This window comes from Poecilia reticulata, chromosome 17, assembly GCF_904066995.2.
Source record: "Poecilia reticulata chromosome 17, P_reticulata-male-v2, whole genome shotgun sequence".
Taxonomy (NCBI): Eukaryota; Metazoa; Chordata; class Actinopteri; order Cyprinodontiformes; family Poeciliidae; genus Poecilia; species Poecilia reticulata.
In genome coordinates, this window is record NC_088846.1 from 15017481 (window position 1) to 15034475 (window position 16995).

The following is a 16995-nucleotide window of genomic DNA, read 5'->3' on the forward strand; positions in this document are numbered from 1 at the left end:
CAAACAGATGAGACAAACATAAATAAAACATGCGTATAGGCAGCTTACAACAATTACAGAAGAAATTGGAATGTAGCGTGCAATGTAAACACATATTTTTAAAGTAGTTGGGTTGAACATTTTTACATTGTGCTTTTATTAGCGTCAAAAACTGAAGAGTGTAATTTTTTTTGTAGGTCTGCAGCAAGATACCGTAACCAATGGAGAAAATGACATCATCTTTAAACATAACATTAGGCTGCAAACACCCAAGTGTGATTGTGAGGAATCAGAAAGCTTCAAAGACCTACTGTACAGAATCAATGGACTGGAAGAAGAAGTCACCTACCTAAAGACCCAGTGCACTCAAGGATGCTGTGGAAGAGGAGGTGTTGCAGGTAAGCTGTCACAAACATTGCATTTAAGCAGAAAGAATAAGCAGTCAGCTATTCCACCTGAAGTAAATGGCCATTCAAGATAAGTTATAACATTCAGCCACCAACAGTGTTTCCTTCTGTCATGTTTTTGCGTTAAGGTGTAGACACAAGCTGCAGTGGTCATGGTACCTACCAGCAAGACACCTGCAGCTGCCTTTGTAACCCAGGATGGGAAAGCCCTGACTGCTCCGTGTCCTCCTGCCCCGATGAGTGCAACGACAATGGCCGATGTGTAGATGGGAAATGCGTATGCTATGAGGGTTACACAGGAGAAGACTGCAGCCAGCTGGCATGTCCAGGCGACTGCAATGATAAGGGGCAGTGCAGAGATGGAAAATGTGTGTGTTTCCCTCATTTTACCGGTGAAGACTGCAGTACCCCGACGTGTCCTAATGACTGCGGTGGCAATGGGCAGTGTGTGGATGGTCAATGTGTCTGTGAAGAAGGCTTCTATGGAGAGGATTGTTCTTTAGGTAAGGCATTTCAAATGATAAACACAAAACATGTTGAATTACAAATGTTTTAAATACATTTCTCAAGATATCAACAATTAGCCTGTGCTAGAACAAATTACAAGTTATCAACTCTGCAGCAATTTAGCAGTTCAGTTTCTTACAGGTTAAGGCAGGGTTTTATGGACCAAAGCCTGTCAGATAGTCCAATTGTTTGCTTAATAGTAACATATTAAATAGTGGTTTAAATTTTCATTTGTACTTTTTCATCCATTTCTGACGATACGTTTTATCATAGCATGACATAGTATGTGATCGACAGAAGTTGTAGGCTCCAGTGATCAAAATCAAATAGTTCCTGAAACCACTCACACACAAAAAAAACTTGTAAAGGTACATGCGAGGTCAGTGCAACCCCGCTGGACTGCACACAGACTAAAAAGTTTTTGAGAGCCAAATGGCCTCGCACTCATGATTGCCAGAGGGTTAAAATAATGCCAAAACCAAAACCCAATACTTTTGTTTAAGGGGTAGTATTATGTATTTTCCAGTCACATAATGCCATTTTATAGCATAATCAAGTAACTGTTGCCATCAGTGGTTATAAAATGCTGCTTGTTTGACTTTGTTGAAATTGAACTTCTATCTCTTTAAGAAACTCTTGGTCTTTCCCTTTAATAATAGTTTTACCAGTGTTTCACTGAGAAATAGCTTGTATAAGCAGCTCAGCACATGCACAGTTTCACCAGGTGTGTGCTAAATGCTGCTGATATCACTGATATTACAAACTCTGAACATTTTACGGCGCTGCAGTATCAGCTTTTCTTGAACACAGAAAAGGTGTTGGTGCAGTATGTTCGTACATACATGCTGTACCAACATAGGTTGTAGCAGTTCCTCCTTGTCCACTCAACTATTCCCTTGATTGTAAAGCCTATGTGACCTAAGAGCCTCTGTACCTGCTCTTTACAGTCCACTAGAGCAGTGGTTTTCAATCATGGTCCTCAGAACTCTCTGTCCTGCATGTTTTTGGTGTTTCCCTGCCTCTACATCTAACTTCAGTATAGAGATAATTGCCAGGCTTCTGCAGGGCTTAATGGCATGCTGACCAGGTATTGCATTCATTTGATTCAGGTGTGCTGGTTCAGGAAAATATCTGACTGTTTGTCCCGAGGACCAGGACTGGAAATCACAGTGTTAGAGCTCTCTGCAGACAACCCAAATTTTTCTGACAGCTTTGGCTGTACATGCCGGTGACGACGATAATAGTCCCTGTCAGAAGGTGATGCCAAACACATAATGGATAACAATAATAAATGGTCATATCATCAGCAGCAATAAATCAGCAATGGCTAAGATTTTTTTTTTTTTAAGAAATGCAGTGATGAGCAATTTGCTGTTTTCCCAATGTGGATAATTTATCTCACACTGACAACTAGGATACAAAAACTGCACTTATAATCTTCTTCTAGTCTGAATAGACCACATATAAACCAGTGCATTATTGCACCTAAGGGACCATCATAAAAACTGTTTATCTCTCAGTGCAAAGTGGTTGTGCAGCTTCGTAATAAATCATATAAACAGGGTCACATGCTTATCTGCAAGTACTAAGCGGCTGGCTTACATTGATATAGAGAGTTATGCCAAAGTCGTAGCTCTCCTCATATTGACAGTTCTCTCCGGATAACATTGTACGACAGTGAGCTGCAGCAACAAATACAGTCTCTCACTGTGATCGCCATTGTTATGAATGCAAAACTCTTAAGATTCTTAATCCCAGTCCAAATTCGATAGATCAATAAAATAATATGCAAGGCCTATGTTTGTGAAGACAAAAACACAGTTTTGAACAAAAAAAAATAATTTTTTTTTAAATTGAACTGCACTCCAATCCTATAACAAATATTGATCAGGATACCCTGTTAACAAAGGTTTTGCAGGCAGACTTTAAGTTCTGCTAGAGTCCTCCAGACCAGCAGAAAGGGAAAATCTGTTAAAGTGGCAGAAATCTTGTAGCACAGAAAAACAGACGAGGAGCAAGCAAGAATGAACGAATGTAACTTGATCTCAGAGTCTTTATATTCCTATCAACTTTAGTGTTAACTGTCTAAAAAAACACGGTCTCGTGATGAGTTCAAAGAATGATGCACTGTGAGGAGAAAATGAAAACCAGCTCTGTCAGGTAGCTGCCGGCAATGTCAAGTCCACCTGGATACTTTAAAAGACAGATGGGAAAACATTGAGAACACACAGAGTGAAAGAAGTGGGGGATGAAATGAAAGGAAGGACAAACGCTTCCTGAACACTGCGATCATGACTGCAGCAACCGGACCTTTGCTCAGGAGCTTTTCAAGCCAGCAGAACATATTGTTAAGGGGACAGGACTTCATGCGGTTTTTCTATAAAAGATGAATACAATCCATGTTAAATGAGGATATTTATATGCCAATAAATCAGCGCTGCCTTCTTCTGGCAGCACTGTACAGTACAGATCCTATGTGCTCCCTTGGAATGTCACTTTGTCATTAGAAATGCCACAGCCACTGATTTTCTTTATATGTTGCAGACACTCAGGACTATTGTGGATTTAAGAGTTATTTAATACGTAATTTTCAACCTGGAAAACAAACCCAAAAGTAAACTGCACTGCCTTAAAGTACTGGACCATCAGGCTGAAACTGCTTCCTATCCTCTATGCACACAGGCCTCCCTTACAGCAATTTACACAATGAGCAACAGGAGGGTGAAACTCTTCACTTACATCAGTAAGCAAACACAGACGGATGTCTCACACTACATTAGACATATGGTTGATTAGATGGTAAAATATATATAACACTATCTGACAGGAATATTTCTATCACAATTAAAGCATCTACTAAACAATTCCGTCCCATCTGTCATGAATAAGACTCCGACTGCCATTATTATGGGATGGATAGTTTTAAAAATGCCTTTTAGCCCAGAGTTGTTTTATCAGAAATGTCCAGAGAAAATGAGGAAACTTTTAAAAGCTAGACAGACGGGTTCCTGCATGGTCTTGAAAAGCCAGGCAAAGTATGGAAATGGATTTTTATCATGTTCCAAGTCTGGATTCAGTAAGAAAAAATAGTTAGATTTTCAATACTGATTTCTCATTCCATTACATAAGAGATAAAAATCTGACTTTTTGTGAAATGAATAACTTTGCCCATTGATTTCTAATTAGATGCAGACCTTTTTTATTATTTACCCCTTCACAGCTCGCATTTTTTTATTTTTTTTTGGCCAAGTTAATGATCACTTAGGTTATGTGGGAGATGTCTTAAAGCATCACAAAAGTTTTAGCCTTTTTATCTTAAATTTTTTAAATCTTCTTTCATCAAAATTAGTTAAGGTTTAAACATGCAAAAAGAGCAGTAAGAGACAACAAATACTAGCAAAGCTTTGGAGAGTTTTCTTTTCACATCTTCAGACAGGTCTGTCATGAAGTTTTGTAACAAGAACCTTTAAAAGCATGTGTGCTCTTTTATGTCATCAGTCAATCATATACTGTAACCACTTACAATCAATAATTCTGATTGATTTAATTTTCCAAGAAATTCTTTAAACTATTTTACAGGAGCTCCCATTTAAAGACTAAAACCACTGCTGGATGGGACTGCTTAATGTCTCAGACAAGACAGATGTAACAAGATGCCAACAAAATGGAAAAAGCTTTCAATGAAAATGGGTTTGAGATCTGTTGCCTCCTAGCCAGGAAAACAAAAATGGAAATGTTGACGACATAACAAGTAGTTGCCAATAACAGACACACTCCATCATCTCACTAAAAAACATAACAGATTACTCCTTGGATGCACCCAGAGGATAATCGAAGGATTGTGTTTCATGCAGACTATGACATAAGAAAAGTCTTTGTAAATATCATCTTTTGCATGACAAACGCTCCAAATTGAAAAGTTGTTAGTGATTTTAGGTATTGAACATTTGACTTTAAAACGAGGGGCAGGAAGAAAATGTGTTGTATGAGTAATGCGAATGACATTACAGTCAAGGTTAAAAGAAAGATCATCCCCTGGTAATTCTTGTGTTTTGTCATGAAAGCTACCTTTAACAGGATGCAAATTTGTTAAAATTTACTTTCAGTGGTACATGCTATACCAGATAACATGATCCATAGATTTACAAAGATTACTACCAATTTTAAAGATTTTAGAATACAAACTTAATGAATATCCTGGAAATTAGAAGGTGTATCTATTGTTGTGCTGATTCCTTCCCCTCTAACTCCCCTCACTGAGAGGTTGACACCTAACTGGCTCTGTAGCCCATAGCTACTGAGATCCTTAAGCTTGCAGGGTATTATCTTGAAGGACAATCCGTCTTTCAGCTGTCTTCCAGTCACATAAGGTCATGTGTTTACCATGACCCTAAGAAATGTCTTTAGGGTTTTGTTAAAGCCTCTACACAGGAATTCTGGTGGGATTTTCCTTTAGAAGTGTGTCATTATTATTTTAAAATGTACTAGCAAACAAATTAACACCAACAGTCTGAAACTATTTATGTAGAGACTAAGACAAATCCAATTATTCATGTTACCTGGTCATTGCATAGCATCTAAATCAGACTAGTGAATATACAGAAAAATATTACATATATTTATTATTAAATATTATTAAAAAAAAACCTTTTACAGGATTTTCATCTACCTGAGCCTGAACCCAGGTGTAAAAGCATGTAGAAGCTTACATAAAACAAAGAACAACAATTTCTCTGCCATGCTATATACTGTACAATTGAGTACAGAAAAAAATATATAATTCAATTTGCAGGGTACTAATATGGATATTCATATCACCATACAGTGTTTATTGAAGTCCTGCTCCTTAAATAAATAAATTAAACTACAGCTAATGTTTTATTCAGCATTTCTTTTTTTGAAATAATAATTAAAAAAAACTCCTGTTAGGAAGGACTTGGGAGAGCAAACACTAACTCTCTCTCTGTGACCTTAAGGTGTGTGTTTTTATGAGGATCTTAAATTAGAGCTACTCCAGGGCTGCTGGATATGGTAGCTGTCAAACTAACAACTGGCACAATTCAACTTGCACTTCTTTCAAGCTTTCTAAAATATCTTCTGGTTTCTTATTAATTTACCCCCAGATCCACTATATGTCGTTGTGCTTTTAATGCAGGAGTTTATTCACAGGATGGATACTGAAAGATGTGAAAATCCATTAAGCGGTTTCATTTGAAAACTCCTTGAAACTGTAACTGTATACTCTAAATCGTAAAATCCATCACTAGACTGCATGGTTTCAGTATTGTTTAATGGTAAAATGAAGGTTTTCTGCAGTTAGGATTTCTTTTGAGAGAAAGTACCTTTAAAGCTCTCAAAGAATCTGAGAAAAAAATGGTCAATTTAATTACATAAACTCGCTGTACTTTATTAGATACACGTTTAATTTTACGTTGACAAAAATAGTGAATCAGCCAATCACATGGCATCAGCTTGGTGGAAACGACTTGCTACAGTAAACTGTTCAAAAGAAATTATTTTTCTTCCCCGATTCAATGCCAAGTGGTTTGGTATTTGAAGTGGCTTTCAAATACCAAGCCAATTTGAACATGGCTTGGTATCAGAGAATATGAAGCTGTTGATTTCATTGTCATAGACGAATGTATAGAGAATAGAAATCAAGTCAGTCAAAGTAAAAAGGTCAAGGTGTTGAATTCAAAGCATCTCTCCTTGAAATTATTTCAAATGGAGCTGCCAAAGAGGTTCTTTCAGTGGGGTTGACCCATGATCACACCATCTTTAGCATCTAGACAACATATGACAACAGGTCACATAACGCCACAGGGATATCATAACAGTAATCGGTCATTAGGGGACTCCGTCCGGCTTCTCCCCAAGACATCACCTGTCCTGCTAAGGATGCCACACAATTAACCTCTCTGCTGCCACAGGAGCAGATTAGAAAATTGCATTTTGGATCAAATCTAAAGTAAGAAACACAGAAACTGTGAGCAGTGGTAGGCTAGACGTGGAGAGTGATTGTTGGTGCTATACGATATTAGAAATTTGAAGTGTTACCAAGTTTCAAATCTTTCTTCAACAATCTTTCCCTTGCTTAAATTCTACATTGTTGCATGTGATCATGTTAATCATGAACTTTAGTGCATTACTGGGTTTTTGTCTAATAAACAAACACAACATAGCCCCTAGTTGTGAAGTGGAAGGAAATGTGACCTGCAGGTTTCCAAGTTTTATTTTGCAAGTCAAATCAAGTTTATTTGTGCAGCACATTTCGGCAACAATCTACTTCAAAGAGCTTTACACCATAAAAACATAGTGCTGTAACCAATCAATGTCTGAAAAGCAAACCAGGCATACATCTTCAGACCCTTTACAGACCCTGATGAGTCTAAATGAAATCCAGCACAGAAGTCGCCTGAATGGTACATAGTTTATCTGTGTGTAATTTATATCTATCCAGTTATTCTTTGATTGTCAAATGGGTTTGTTAGAGAACACTGGAGAACAAGTGACATCATTAAGGAATATGCCAGAAAGTTAAAGCAGGGAGATATTATGAAACAAACAGATTTCCATTGCAGAACAGAAAGATTAACAATTTAGATGTTGACACAGTAGCAGGTCGGCCATGTCAAACTTTCAGTCACTTCAAAGTATTTGGCCTTGAAGTTGCAAAGAATAAGCACAAACAGATCTGCAACTCCGTGTGTCGGTACAATCGCACCTAATCCAACATCAATAGAGATGCCGTGTTAAAGGGATTGTCAAGGTGAAAAGGAAAAGAAGAAGGCCACCAGGCAGGCAAAAAACCCCAAAGAAAACACAGTGTGTTGTTACAGGGTGTGTGCAATAACAGTGGTGATAGGTGTGCAGAAAAGAACCACATAAAGGAACACAGTGAAAATATTTTGTTTTATCTAGCTACTTTCCATTTTAACACATGGATGATGGAAGTCAATCTCTTCTTAGTGAAGGGCATTCAGGTTGCACTTCAAACATGAGGAAGATTTGCCATTTTAAGCTTGTCATTTTAAGGTTTTTGATGTTTTTTTTGGTCAAATGTTATGTCACTTAATAATTTACAGTACATTATTTTTTTCCTTTTTTTTAACTTGAAGCAATGCATAAGCATTCCAGGTTTATAGTCTTAACATTGTTAATTTATCTCCTCCACCTGGTTTAACATAATATAAAACAGATTGTTGATCTTGCTTTGAGTTGTATCAGGGGTATTAACTAAATGCTACTGCATGGAAAGGAGTACTCACCAAAAAGAAAGAAAAAAAAAACTTCCTGATTCTGCCTTGTGGAATATCACTGGAACCTCATAAATTCCTTCTCTGCAATTAATTCTAATAGTCATTAGACAAAATTAGTTCCAAATATGCTGTTTTTCTGCCCTTAAAAGCTGTTTATGTCCCTGTATTTTAACCTTTTGCATAATTTCCACTGAAGCACATTGCCATTTTGAAGTAAAACCACCAAAACAGAGTGTCTTTCAAGCGTGCTTGGATTTCTCAGCTTTTAGCGATAACAGGCTACTTTTGCATTGGTTGTGCCATGACGGTGAATATAGCACTTAAGATTGAAAACACCACAATAGAAAGGGAAAGAAAAGTAGAGAGTACAATTAGCCAGTGAAAATATCATTTATTATACGTTCTCCTGTGGAATTGACCTCTGTTTGTCTTGTTTCTCTTTTAGTCCTCACACCTCAGGGTCTGAGGTTGGTCCAAGTGACGGATGTTTCTCTCCTGGTGGAGTGGGAGTCTGTCCAAGGGGCAGAGTATTACATGCTGACCTATCATCCTAAATTTGATAAGGGTGCCATGGAGGAGGTACATTTTTGTTGTGGTTTCTTTTCTTGCTTCGTGTCAAACTAAACTGTATTTTCCTGGATTGGTTCCAAGCATCCTTTTCTGTAACTGTATCTCAGGTTCGGATTTCCAACTCAGAGAATTCCTACCGCATTACGGGACTCACACCTGGTGTTACCTACGTTGTCCAAGTCTACGCTGTCATCAAAAAGATTCAGAGTGAAGCAGATATGATTGAAGCCACCACGGGTGAGATTGACATTTACTATTTATTGCTCATATCAAAAATTGCCACTGACCACATTTGAGCATCTAAACGTTTATTTTAACCCGAAATATATACAACCCAGAAGTGTCTGCACAATATTTTATTGTGTTCTTTTGTTCCACACCGTCAAAATTATACACACTCGCTAATTAAATGTTCTTCACCAAGGTGCACCTTGGTTATATGTTTGTTGTCGGCCATTAATAAGCTTTTTGCATCATTTTGGCTGGTTATGCGACTAATTTTTTTGCTTAAATCCTAGATTTTATTTCTGCTTTTGGTCAAAACCCTTACATTTTAAAAAGGGTTCAAGTGAATCTCCACAATTTAAATGCTTTGGCCTGCTTTCTCATTCAAAATCAGGATCTGTGTTTGGGATTGCTTTCCTATTGGAAGATTCAGTTGTTCCAAAATTTAAATAGTCTTGCCCAAAAAAGACTTGAAGAAACCCCCTAGAATCCGATAGACTCAAGCTGGGAAATTATTTTAGATTAATCAACTTGATAGGTGAAAAGTGGGCTGTAATGTGAGTTCTGTTAGGACACTGATATTCAAGACAGATCAGAAATGGGTTTGGAATTGATAAAGCTGGTTAACATTTAGTAGCTGGGTGTTGACATTAAGAACAGATTTACTGTGTAGGTTAGAGAAAATCCACAATGAAATAAAGTTTGTGCTCACAATTCTTGACGTTGTCAACCCGGTTGAACAATCTGCAAACAAATCATCAAAGACTCAAAATTGTTATGAAATTATTGCCTGGCTAGAACTGCAATAACAATAACAATAAATGCGATTTTAAACATTTCAAGTTTGAAATCTTGAAATGCTAATAAGTCTGACTTTTACCAGTTTCAAAACTTTGTGTTGATAAAAACGATATAAAAAACTGCATACATGTCAAAATCTTGCATATAGATAAATATATGCTGTAGATTTAGTAGGTCTTTTTTTCCTGTAACCTTTTACTTATCAAGCTCCATATATTGTGTTTTAAAGCAAGTTTGAAATTACTAAGTGTTTCATTAGGCTCTGGTTAGGCATTACATTTTATGGTAATTACAAGGAAACTGTTGCATGGATGTATTTACTATAAACTGCCACTCACAGATGTGGTAGAAGACAGATGTGAAGAGGAAGGGATTTCTTGTCTGGATTTATGTAGTTAATGAGAAGGAAGGAGACGAGTTGGATTTTGCCGCGCGGTTCAGCTGGTTTGCTGGGAAAAGAAAGCACCATACTTCAGGGCTTTATCCACAAGAAAACACCGCATCATCTGGCCTGTCGCTGTGTGAGGAGACGCAATGTGAGGCAGACCTTTCGCGGGTTGCATACTTTTCATTTTAACTTCAAACAATGGTCTACTTCAAAGGAGGGTTTAAGTGAATATTTTTCCATTTCCTTTTGAAATTCAAACAAAAAAGGGAGAAAAAACCCGACATAAACTATGCTAACCATTTTCATTTGCTTTGTTTTATGTTTGTAATATCTTTTCTCACCATATGTTATAAATCCAGAGGCATGTCCTGGCCATGGGAAAAAAAAAATCACTATTGTCATTTGGTTCCCATCTGTAAATAAAATTATTTCTTATCCCTGTTTTATGAAAAATTTGCAAAAAATGCTTCTGAGTCTTTGTCTGGGTGTCATTTCACACTATAGAAGGTGGGGCTTCTAAATTGCCCCAGATGTTATTGAGATAAATGGTAATATTGTTATTTTGGGACCATTTTCAAGCAATAAAATGGTAATTGTAAAATAGTACAAGAACATACATTCTCAAAGATCAATAAATTTTATATTCTAATGAATATTTAACACTGGAGCTGGAAGACATTTTAAATATCAGAAATAAATAAACAAAACTATAAAAACAACAAATAAAATTAATTACGAAACCTCTGTAAACACAATTGTTCTTCAAAAAAGGGCTAGTTGAGACCAAAGCACCAAACTGAAGACTTTTATCATCCAGTTTTTGGTAGAAGACTGTGGTGGATGCTCCTACCACCACCACATCGTGTTAGTATTTTTTTCTTTATTAGTATAGTTTATAGTCTGTTAGTTATTTTATTTAGACATATATTTTCTAATGAGTGCACACTTTAGTTGATGTCTGTCTGAATGGTTCATTTACACTTGTGTTTTTGTTTGAGGTGCCGCTGATAGGAACCAGCTGGAGGAGGAACCTGGGTCAAACCATTCACCATTTTCTGAAAGACTGAAGGGGGGGAGACCTAAAGCTGATTTTTATTTAATTTTGTCACTTAAATATTACTTATTGTTTGTGCTAAATTAAAGTTAGTTTTGCTTTATTTGTTTTATAGAACTCTTTAGTTAATTTTGTATTTATTTGTTCTTTTGTTATGTCATGCCCCCCGCATGTGGTAGATTTAGGTTACTCCACCCCTATTTAAGCAGCCTTTTGTTCTTTGTTTGGAGGTCAGTTTTGTTTGTGTTCAGTTGACCTCAGTTAATTTGGATCTAAATTTGTTACTTATCCTTTGATTTATTCTTGCTTTAAATCTTTATGCTTTAATGTTTCTTTGAAGAATTAAATTTAAACCTTTTTCTGCTTTGAACATTTTTTGTCCTCGTTTGAGCTTGGTCCCTCACAACAAGATAAAATGATAAATCATACTAATGTTTTATTTTCAGAAAGTAAAAAAAAGTCAAAATGTACACTAAAATTAACAGCTTTGTTCAAAGTAAGAGAAAAATCGATTTATTATCAGATGTGTTAAACTGTTAAATCATTTAGTATTTTGAGGTTTCTGTACAAAGGCCTTAAGCAACCTTTCTCATAAATGGCGAATAGTAATTTATATCACGGCACAAAGACATTGTTGCACATTAAGCATTGTAAAAGCAATGACCAAATTATTGTAGAATTGACATTTTAGCAACTTTGTCATAATTTTTTTTCTAAGAGCATATAGGTAGCATATGTACAACATTAATGCCTGTTGCCATGTGATACTGTGAACTGAAGGTCAAACATATGCCCTCTCACCTCTATTTTCATTTATTTAAACAGAACTAGACTCTTTCAGTTCTTTTGGATGGGTCCATAAGAATTGGACTTTTCAAATGTATAAACCAGAGCAACTTTGTTTACTTTAATTACTGAAGTCTAACTCTTTCTCAATCTAATCTTAATGGAAAGCTTACATACCTTTGTAGAAAATACATTTTCCTCTTGATGACAGTCTTACTCCTTTGCACTTCTTCTAACTTTATTTTTCACAACCTTATTATAGAAACAAGCCAAACTTTGAGTCATTTTTCTTCAGTAACTTCCACAATAAATATATATTTTTTTGCAATTTATTGCCTACAAAACTGAAGCTGATTACCATTTAAAACTATGTGATACAAATAACTTTTTGTAACTTTCCTAACTTCACCAAATGAGTTCTGTAGACTTTAGATATCTGAAAGTTTCTCAAAGAAATGTGTCTGATTTTCACACAGGTTAGAAGATATTCAGCTCATTGTAAAGACACTGACAATATGACCAGTCTGTTCATGTAGAGTTTTAAGCTAAGCTTTTGAGCAAACCCTTTTACACCCTTTGGCCATGAAATGTTTTTGTCATGGGTCACAAAGCAGGTTTAATTTGAGTTACTTAAGATAATTGCTGGGTGGTTTATAAAAGTTGTGTTAAATCAGGAAATTATCCTCTTTTTTTCTCACCCTAACCCTTAACCATCGTCGCATAACTGTTCCATTCATACCTTTGCTGCACTGTTATATATTTTTTAAAATTGGCACTTTTTTCCCACTTAAAAAACTCAAACATTTTATAAATTATATTTGAAATAGAATCTCAGTCTTCTGCTTTTGACCATCTTTTGTCGTTTGCACTGTTTTTGCATCCTCACAAGGTCAAAATTGGGAGTCAGTTTTAGAACAATAACTATTGTTTTCATTGCTGTAATTTCTGCTTAGTGCTTTCCCCAAAATGCACTGCAAAAACATACAATGTCACCAGTGTTTTTGTCTAGTTTTGTAATGCAAATTTCTTAGTACACTTAGTAGACCACTGGCAGATTATTTAACTTATAACAAGACATTTTCCCATGTTGTGAATTAAATAATCTGCCAATGGAATAAGTACCTTTTCATCAATATTGGGGAATTATTGACTTAAATCAAGTTTGTATTCCTTGCTGAAAAGTCACTTGTGAGTTAGTTCTGTCTTATTTCAAGTGTACTAAGATATTTGCACTAGAAACTAGATAAAAAATATTTTTGGTTTTGCAGTGTGTCACATGTCCAGGATTCATCAACTAGCAATCAGCATCAACTACAGCTGGGGGCTGACCAGGGCACATGCATTCGATTACTCTTGGCATAATGGATACTTTTCTTTTTTTTAGAGAGGCTCTTGACTGCACAACCAGTTCTATCAAATGTTGTATGCTTTCCAGATGTCTCAACTGTTGATGATATGCAAGTCATTGGCCAGACAGAGGTTTCCATCCAAGTGGACTGGAAGAACCCACAGGCAGAAGTGGATTACTTCAGACTGACACATACTGACCCATCAGGACAGGAGGAGGAGCTGAACGTTCAGAGGAGTCAAGAAGCACGCACCAAGTACACTATTGTGGGTAAGTTATATCGAGAATGTGAGCTTAATTTGAAGACTCAATGCTGAATGCCCTCAAAAGTGAGGAGTTAAAACTGTGCCAATATTACATTGCTTAAAAAATATAGTCTGACTACTTAACCTTTAAATCTCTTGTGGCTTTAATTTCAACCCATTACTTTGGAGTTTAGAAAATGCCAAAAGTTAAGGTTTCTTAAAAAAAAACTATAGGTATACTATCATGAATGATGCAGTTTTATATCTCAACATCTACAAAAATACAAAATGAAAAGTTAAGGTCAAAATTGCTCTTAAAATTTGGATTCAAAATCAAGATTTGATAGTCAGGGAAATGGATGTCAAACAGAAGATCAGACAATGTAAATAGTATAGGACCAAGAATCACATTTCTTTTATCTTCTGCATTTTGTGTGTTTAGAAAATTACGTCTATAATTGTTATTATTATTATTATTATTGGAATGTGTAGAACAGACACCAAGTCAAAATGGTAGATAATGACATTAAATTGGTTCAGTGATTGTGGCTTTTAAATCCTTAAACATCTTTATTCTAAGCATCTTTTTTTCCCCAAATTTGTTGTGGGTGTTATTCAGACATGTAAGAACCAGTAAAGAAAGCAAAAGCTTTCCATTTTAGTTTGTAATTAATAATGAAAGAAAATGTGCCTTTTTGCAGGTCTATATCCCGGAACAGAGTATCAAATTTCTGTGCAGCCCATCAAAGGGAACACCAAAGGAAAAGCTTCTTTCGCAACCGGTGTCACAGGTCAGTAAACACATCAGCATTCATGAGCAGCTTGACTCGATATGACCCTTTGGTATTACCAGAGAGCAGACGGTGAACCCTGTTGTCCCGAAATTGACTTCTTTCTGGCACCATTTTCATGGGAATGCATTTTTGAAAGATTGGAGACAGAGTAGATGACTGAATGAAGATTGCACGTTAAATGATAAATGATACATCCAGGACGTGTGGAATCGAAATGCAATGCAGACACAAAAAGCATAACCGCATTCCTTTTAGTGTTCGGTAGCGTGCAGAGTCAAAGACAACACGTCATTCTTCTCAGGACATCTGTAATTCACCAGAGATCAGAGCCTAAAAGGAAGCAACACTTAATCAATCATACATCATTCTGATGAACCAGATGATACAACCTGCTATTAGCTTCCACACTCAGCCAGTAATAACAATATAATGAATTTGGCCATTAGGAAGTACAATTATGGGTTAGTGATAGAGAGCTGGAATTTACTACCTAATCATCTGGACAAGCTGTAATGGTTGTGGTGAGCTTGGTCACTGAAAAGAAACGCGATATGAATGTAGAGACCGTAAGATGTTCCCTGATGGTTGAGGTGAGGGGGTCTGTGATTTACAGATGCCATCTGGTATTCCTGTATATCAGCATGTTGTTCTGCTTGTGTTGAGTGGTTTTCGTACGTGAGGAGGAATTTATTTTTTTATCTTCACTTTAACAGCTGCTCTTGACATTCAGCATGGTCTAAACACAGCACGACAGGTCTGCGGTTATTCTCATTATTCTATTTTTCTGTCTCGTACTCCTCCTCCTCCGGCTTCTCTATCAACCACCTTCTGAGCTTACCTGGTTGGGGGAAAAAAAAAAACACAGAAAAGCAGTCTCCACATTGATGTCTCTTCATTTCTCAAACTCTGCAGCAGCCAATTTAATGATTTTTAGTCATCTGGCTTAGCAGCGTGTTTTTAAGACTTCCCTCTCATCTTATGAAGCCAGACAGGTACTCATGGATTCCTGTCTTTGCTGATGTTTTTTTTGTTTTTTGTTTTTTTTCCCTCCTCCAGTGAGAATGTGCCACTTACATGTGCAGTAATTGAGTGCGCATGTGAGCGCGGACGCTCTAATCTACAGCAGACAGGCAGTGGCTTGTCTTCACTCCAGTAGCCACAATCTTTCATTTTAGGTGTAACACGAACAGGCTTAGAAGTGATTGAAGAGGATAGTCCTCGGCTGTGATTGTCAGAGCTGTTGCAGTTAGTTCATGATGACTGGCGTGGCGCAAAAGGAGAACTAACCTTTTATCTCGGTAAACATGCTGTTCGTCCCCAGACAGCAAGGTTATTCAATAATGAGAGATACAAGAAGCGTAAAGGAGGAAATATTTTTTTCAAGCAAGCACAAATATTTCAAATAATATATGAGTCAGTAAGTGATGCAATGGCAGCATTTGAAGACGTGAAAACATTTTTTTTTTTATGCGTTGATTGATCAATGTGTACATGATGATAAGTCAGAATAGAAAAGGAGGTGAGCTAAAGAAGGAATCTGAGCAGGAACCCAAGAATAATGGTGCAGAAAAATACTTTTCTGCACCATTATATCACTAAATAATGAATTACAGCGTAATTGTCTCTGTAGTATAAAAACTGAGGTTTGTCCTAAGTTGATGTTGATGTTTCCCATAACCGAAGCCTCTCAGAGGAAATATTTTCCCCATATTTCATCTTCCCTTTCACCATCTGCCTTGTGTTTCCCTCATTTTCCTCTCTTGATCCTTTCCAGGCTCTTTCATTGAGACTCTTCAAATATCCCCCAAAAGACCTCAGAGCATACTGTTTAATATAGCTAAAAAATTTAAGGAAAAATCCCTTTATTTCATATTTTTAGAATTATATTTCAGAAAAGCGACACCTTGATGATGTCATTATTATAATCCACTAACCGTAACCCTTTTCACTTCACCACTTTAGATATTATGTTTGGTTATTTATTTACTTATCCTAGTTTGTGCTTTTTTAACATCCTCTAAGTGGTTCTTAACCTTTTTTGAGGTACCGAACCCCCCAGTTTCATATGCACATTCACTGAACCCTTCTTATTCCTCTCCCTCCCCGCCCCCCGCCGACACACAAAAGACTTTGCGGTATTCTGATTTAGTAATGTAATTATATTAGCTGTGTTACCACCGCCACGCCACTAGAGGCAGTAGCAACCCCGAAAAGATGCGACTAAGGAGCAGATTTAGAAGTACACCGAAAGCTACAGAATTTGGTCAACACTGTGAGCTTTGCTGAAGTAAATAAAGACACAAGTTCAAATCCATGCTGAGAGTGGAACTCCTTCAATCAGTGCTCCTCCGCAGCACTGATTGGTTAAGCAATGTAACGTGATCCTCTGCAGCAAGTGACGGTAAAGCGGGGCGCGTCATCATGACTTTACACACGTGTGTCTTTACCTCCGCGGCAGAGGCTCCGCCGAACCCCTGAGACCGACTCATCGAACCCCTGGGGTTCGATCGAACCCAGGTTAAGAACCACTGCTCTAAGGAGAATCTAGATTTTGTACAATTTGTTTTAATTAAGTTTTCTGTATCTTAATAGGCTTGACTTTTGCATAAAAAAATTAAAAAATCTGTTTCAT

General features: G+C 36.8%; 1 protein-coding gene across 6 annotated transcripts in view; it reads left to right on the top strand.

The window, feature by feature from the left end:
- tnn (tenascin N) overlaps nt 1–16995 on the top strand; it is a 56187-nt gene that overhangs the window by 20812 nt on the left and 18380 nt on the right. For all 6 annotated transcript variants that reach the window (XM_081597950.1, XM_081597949.1, XM_081597951.1 and 3 more), the window contains 6 exons: nt 177–377; nt 515–889; nt 8598–8731; nt 8830–8959; nt 13412–13594; nt 14271–14360. In XM_081597950.1, the coding sequence (XP_081454076.1) occupies nt 177–377; nt 515–889; nt 8598–8731; nt 8830–8959; nt 13412–13594; nt 14271–14360 (1113 nt within the window). The remainder of the gene's footprint in view (nt 1–176; nt 378–514; nt 890–8597; nt 8732–8829; nt 8960–13411; nt 13595–14270; nt 14361–16995) is intronic.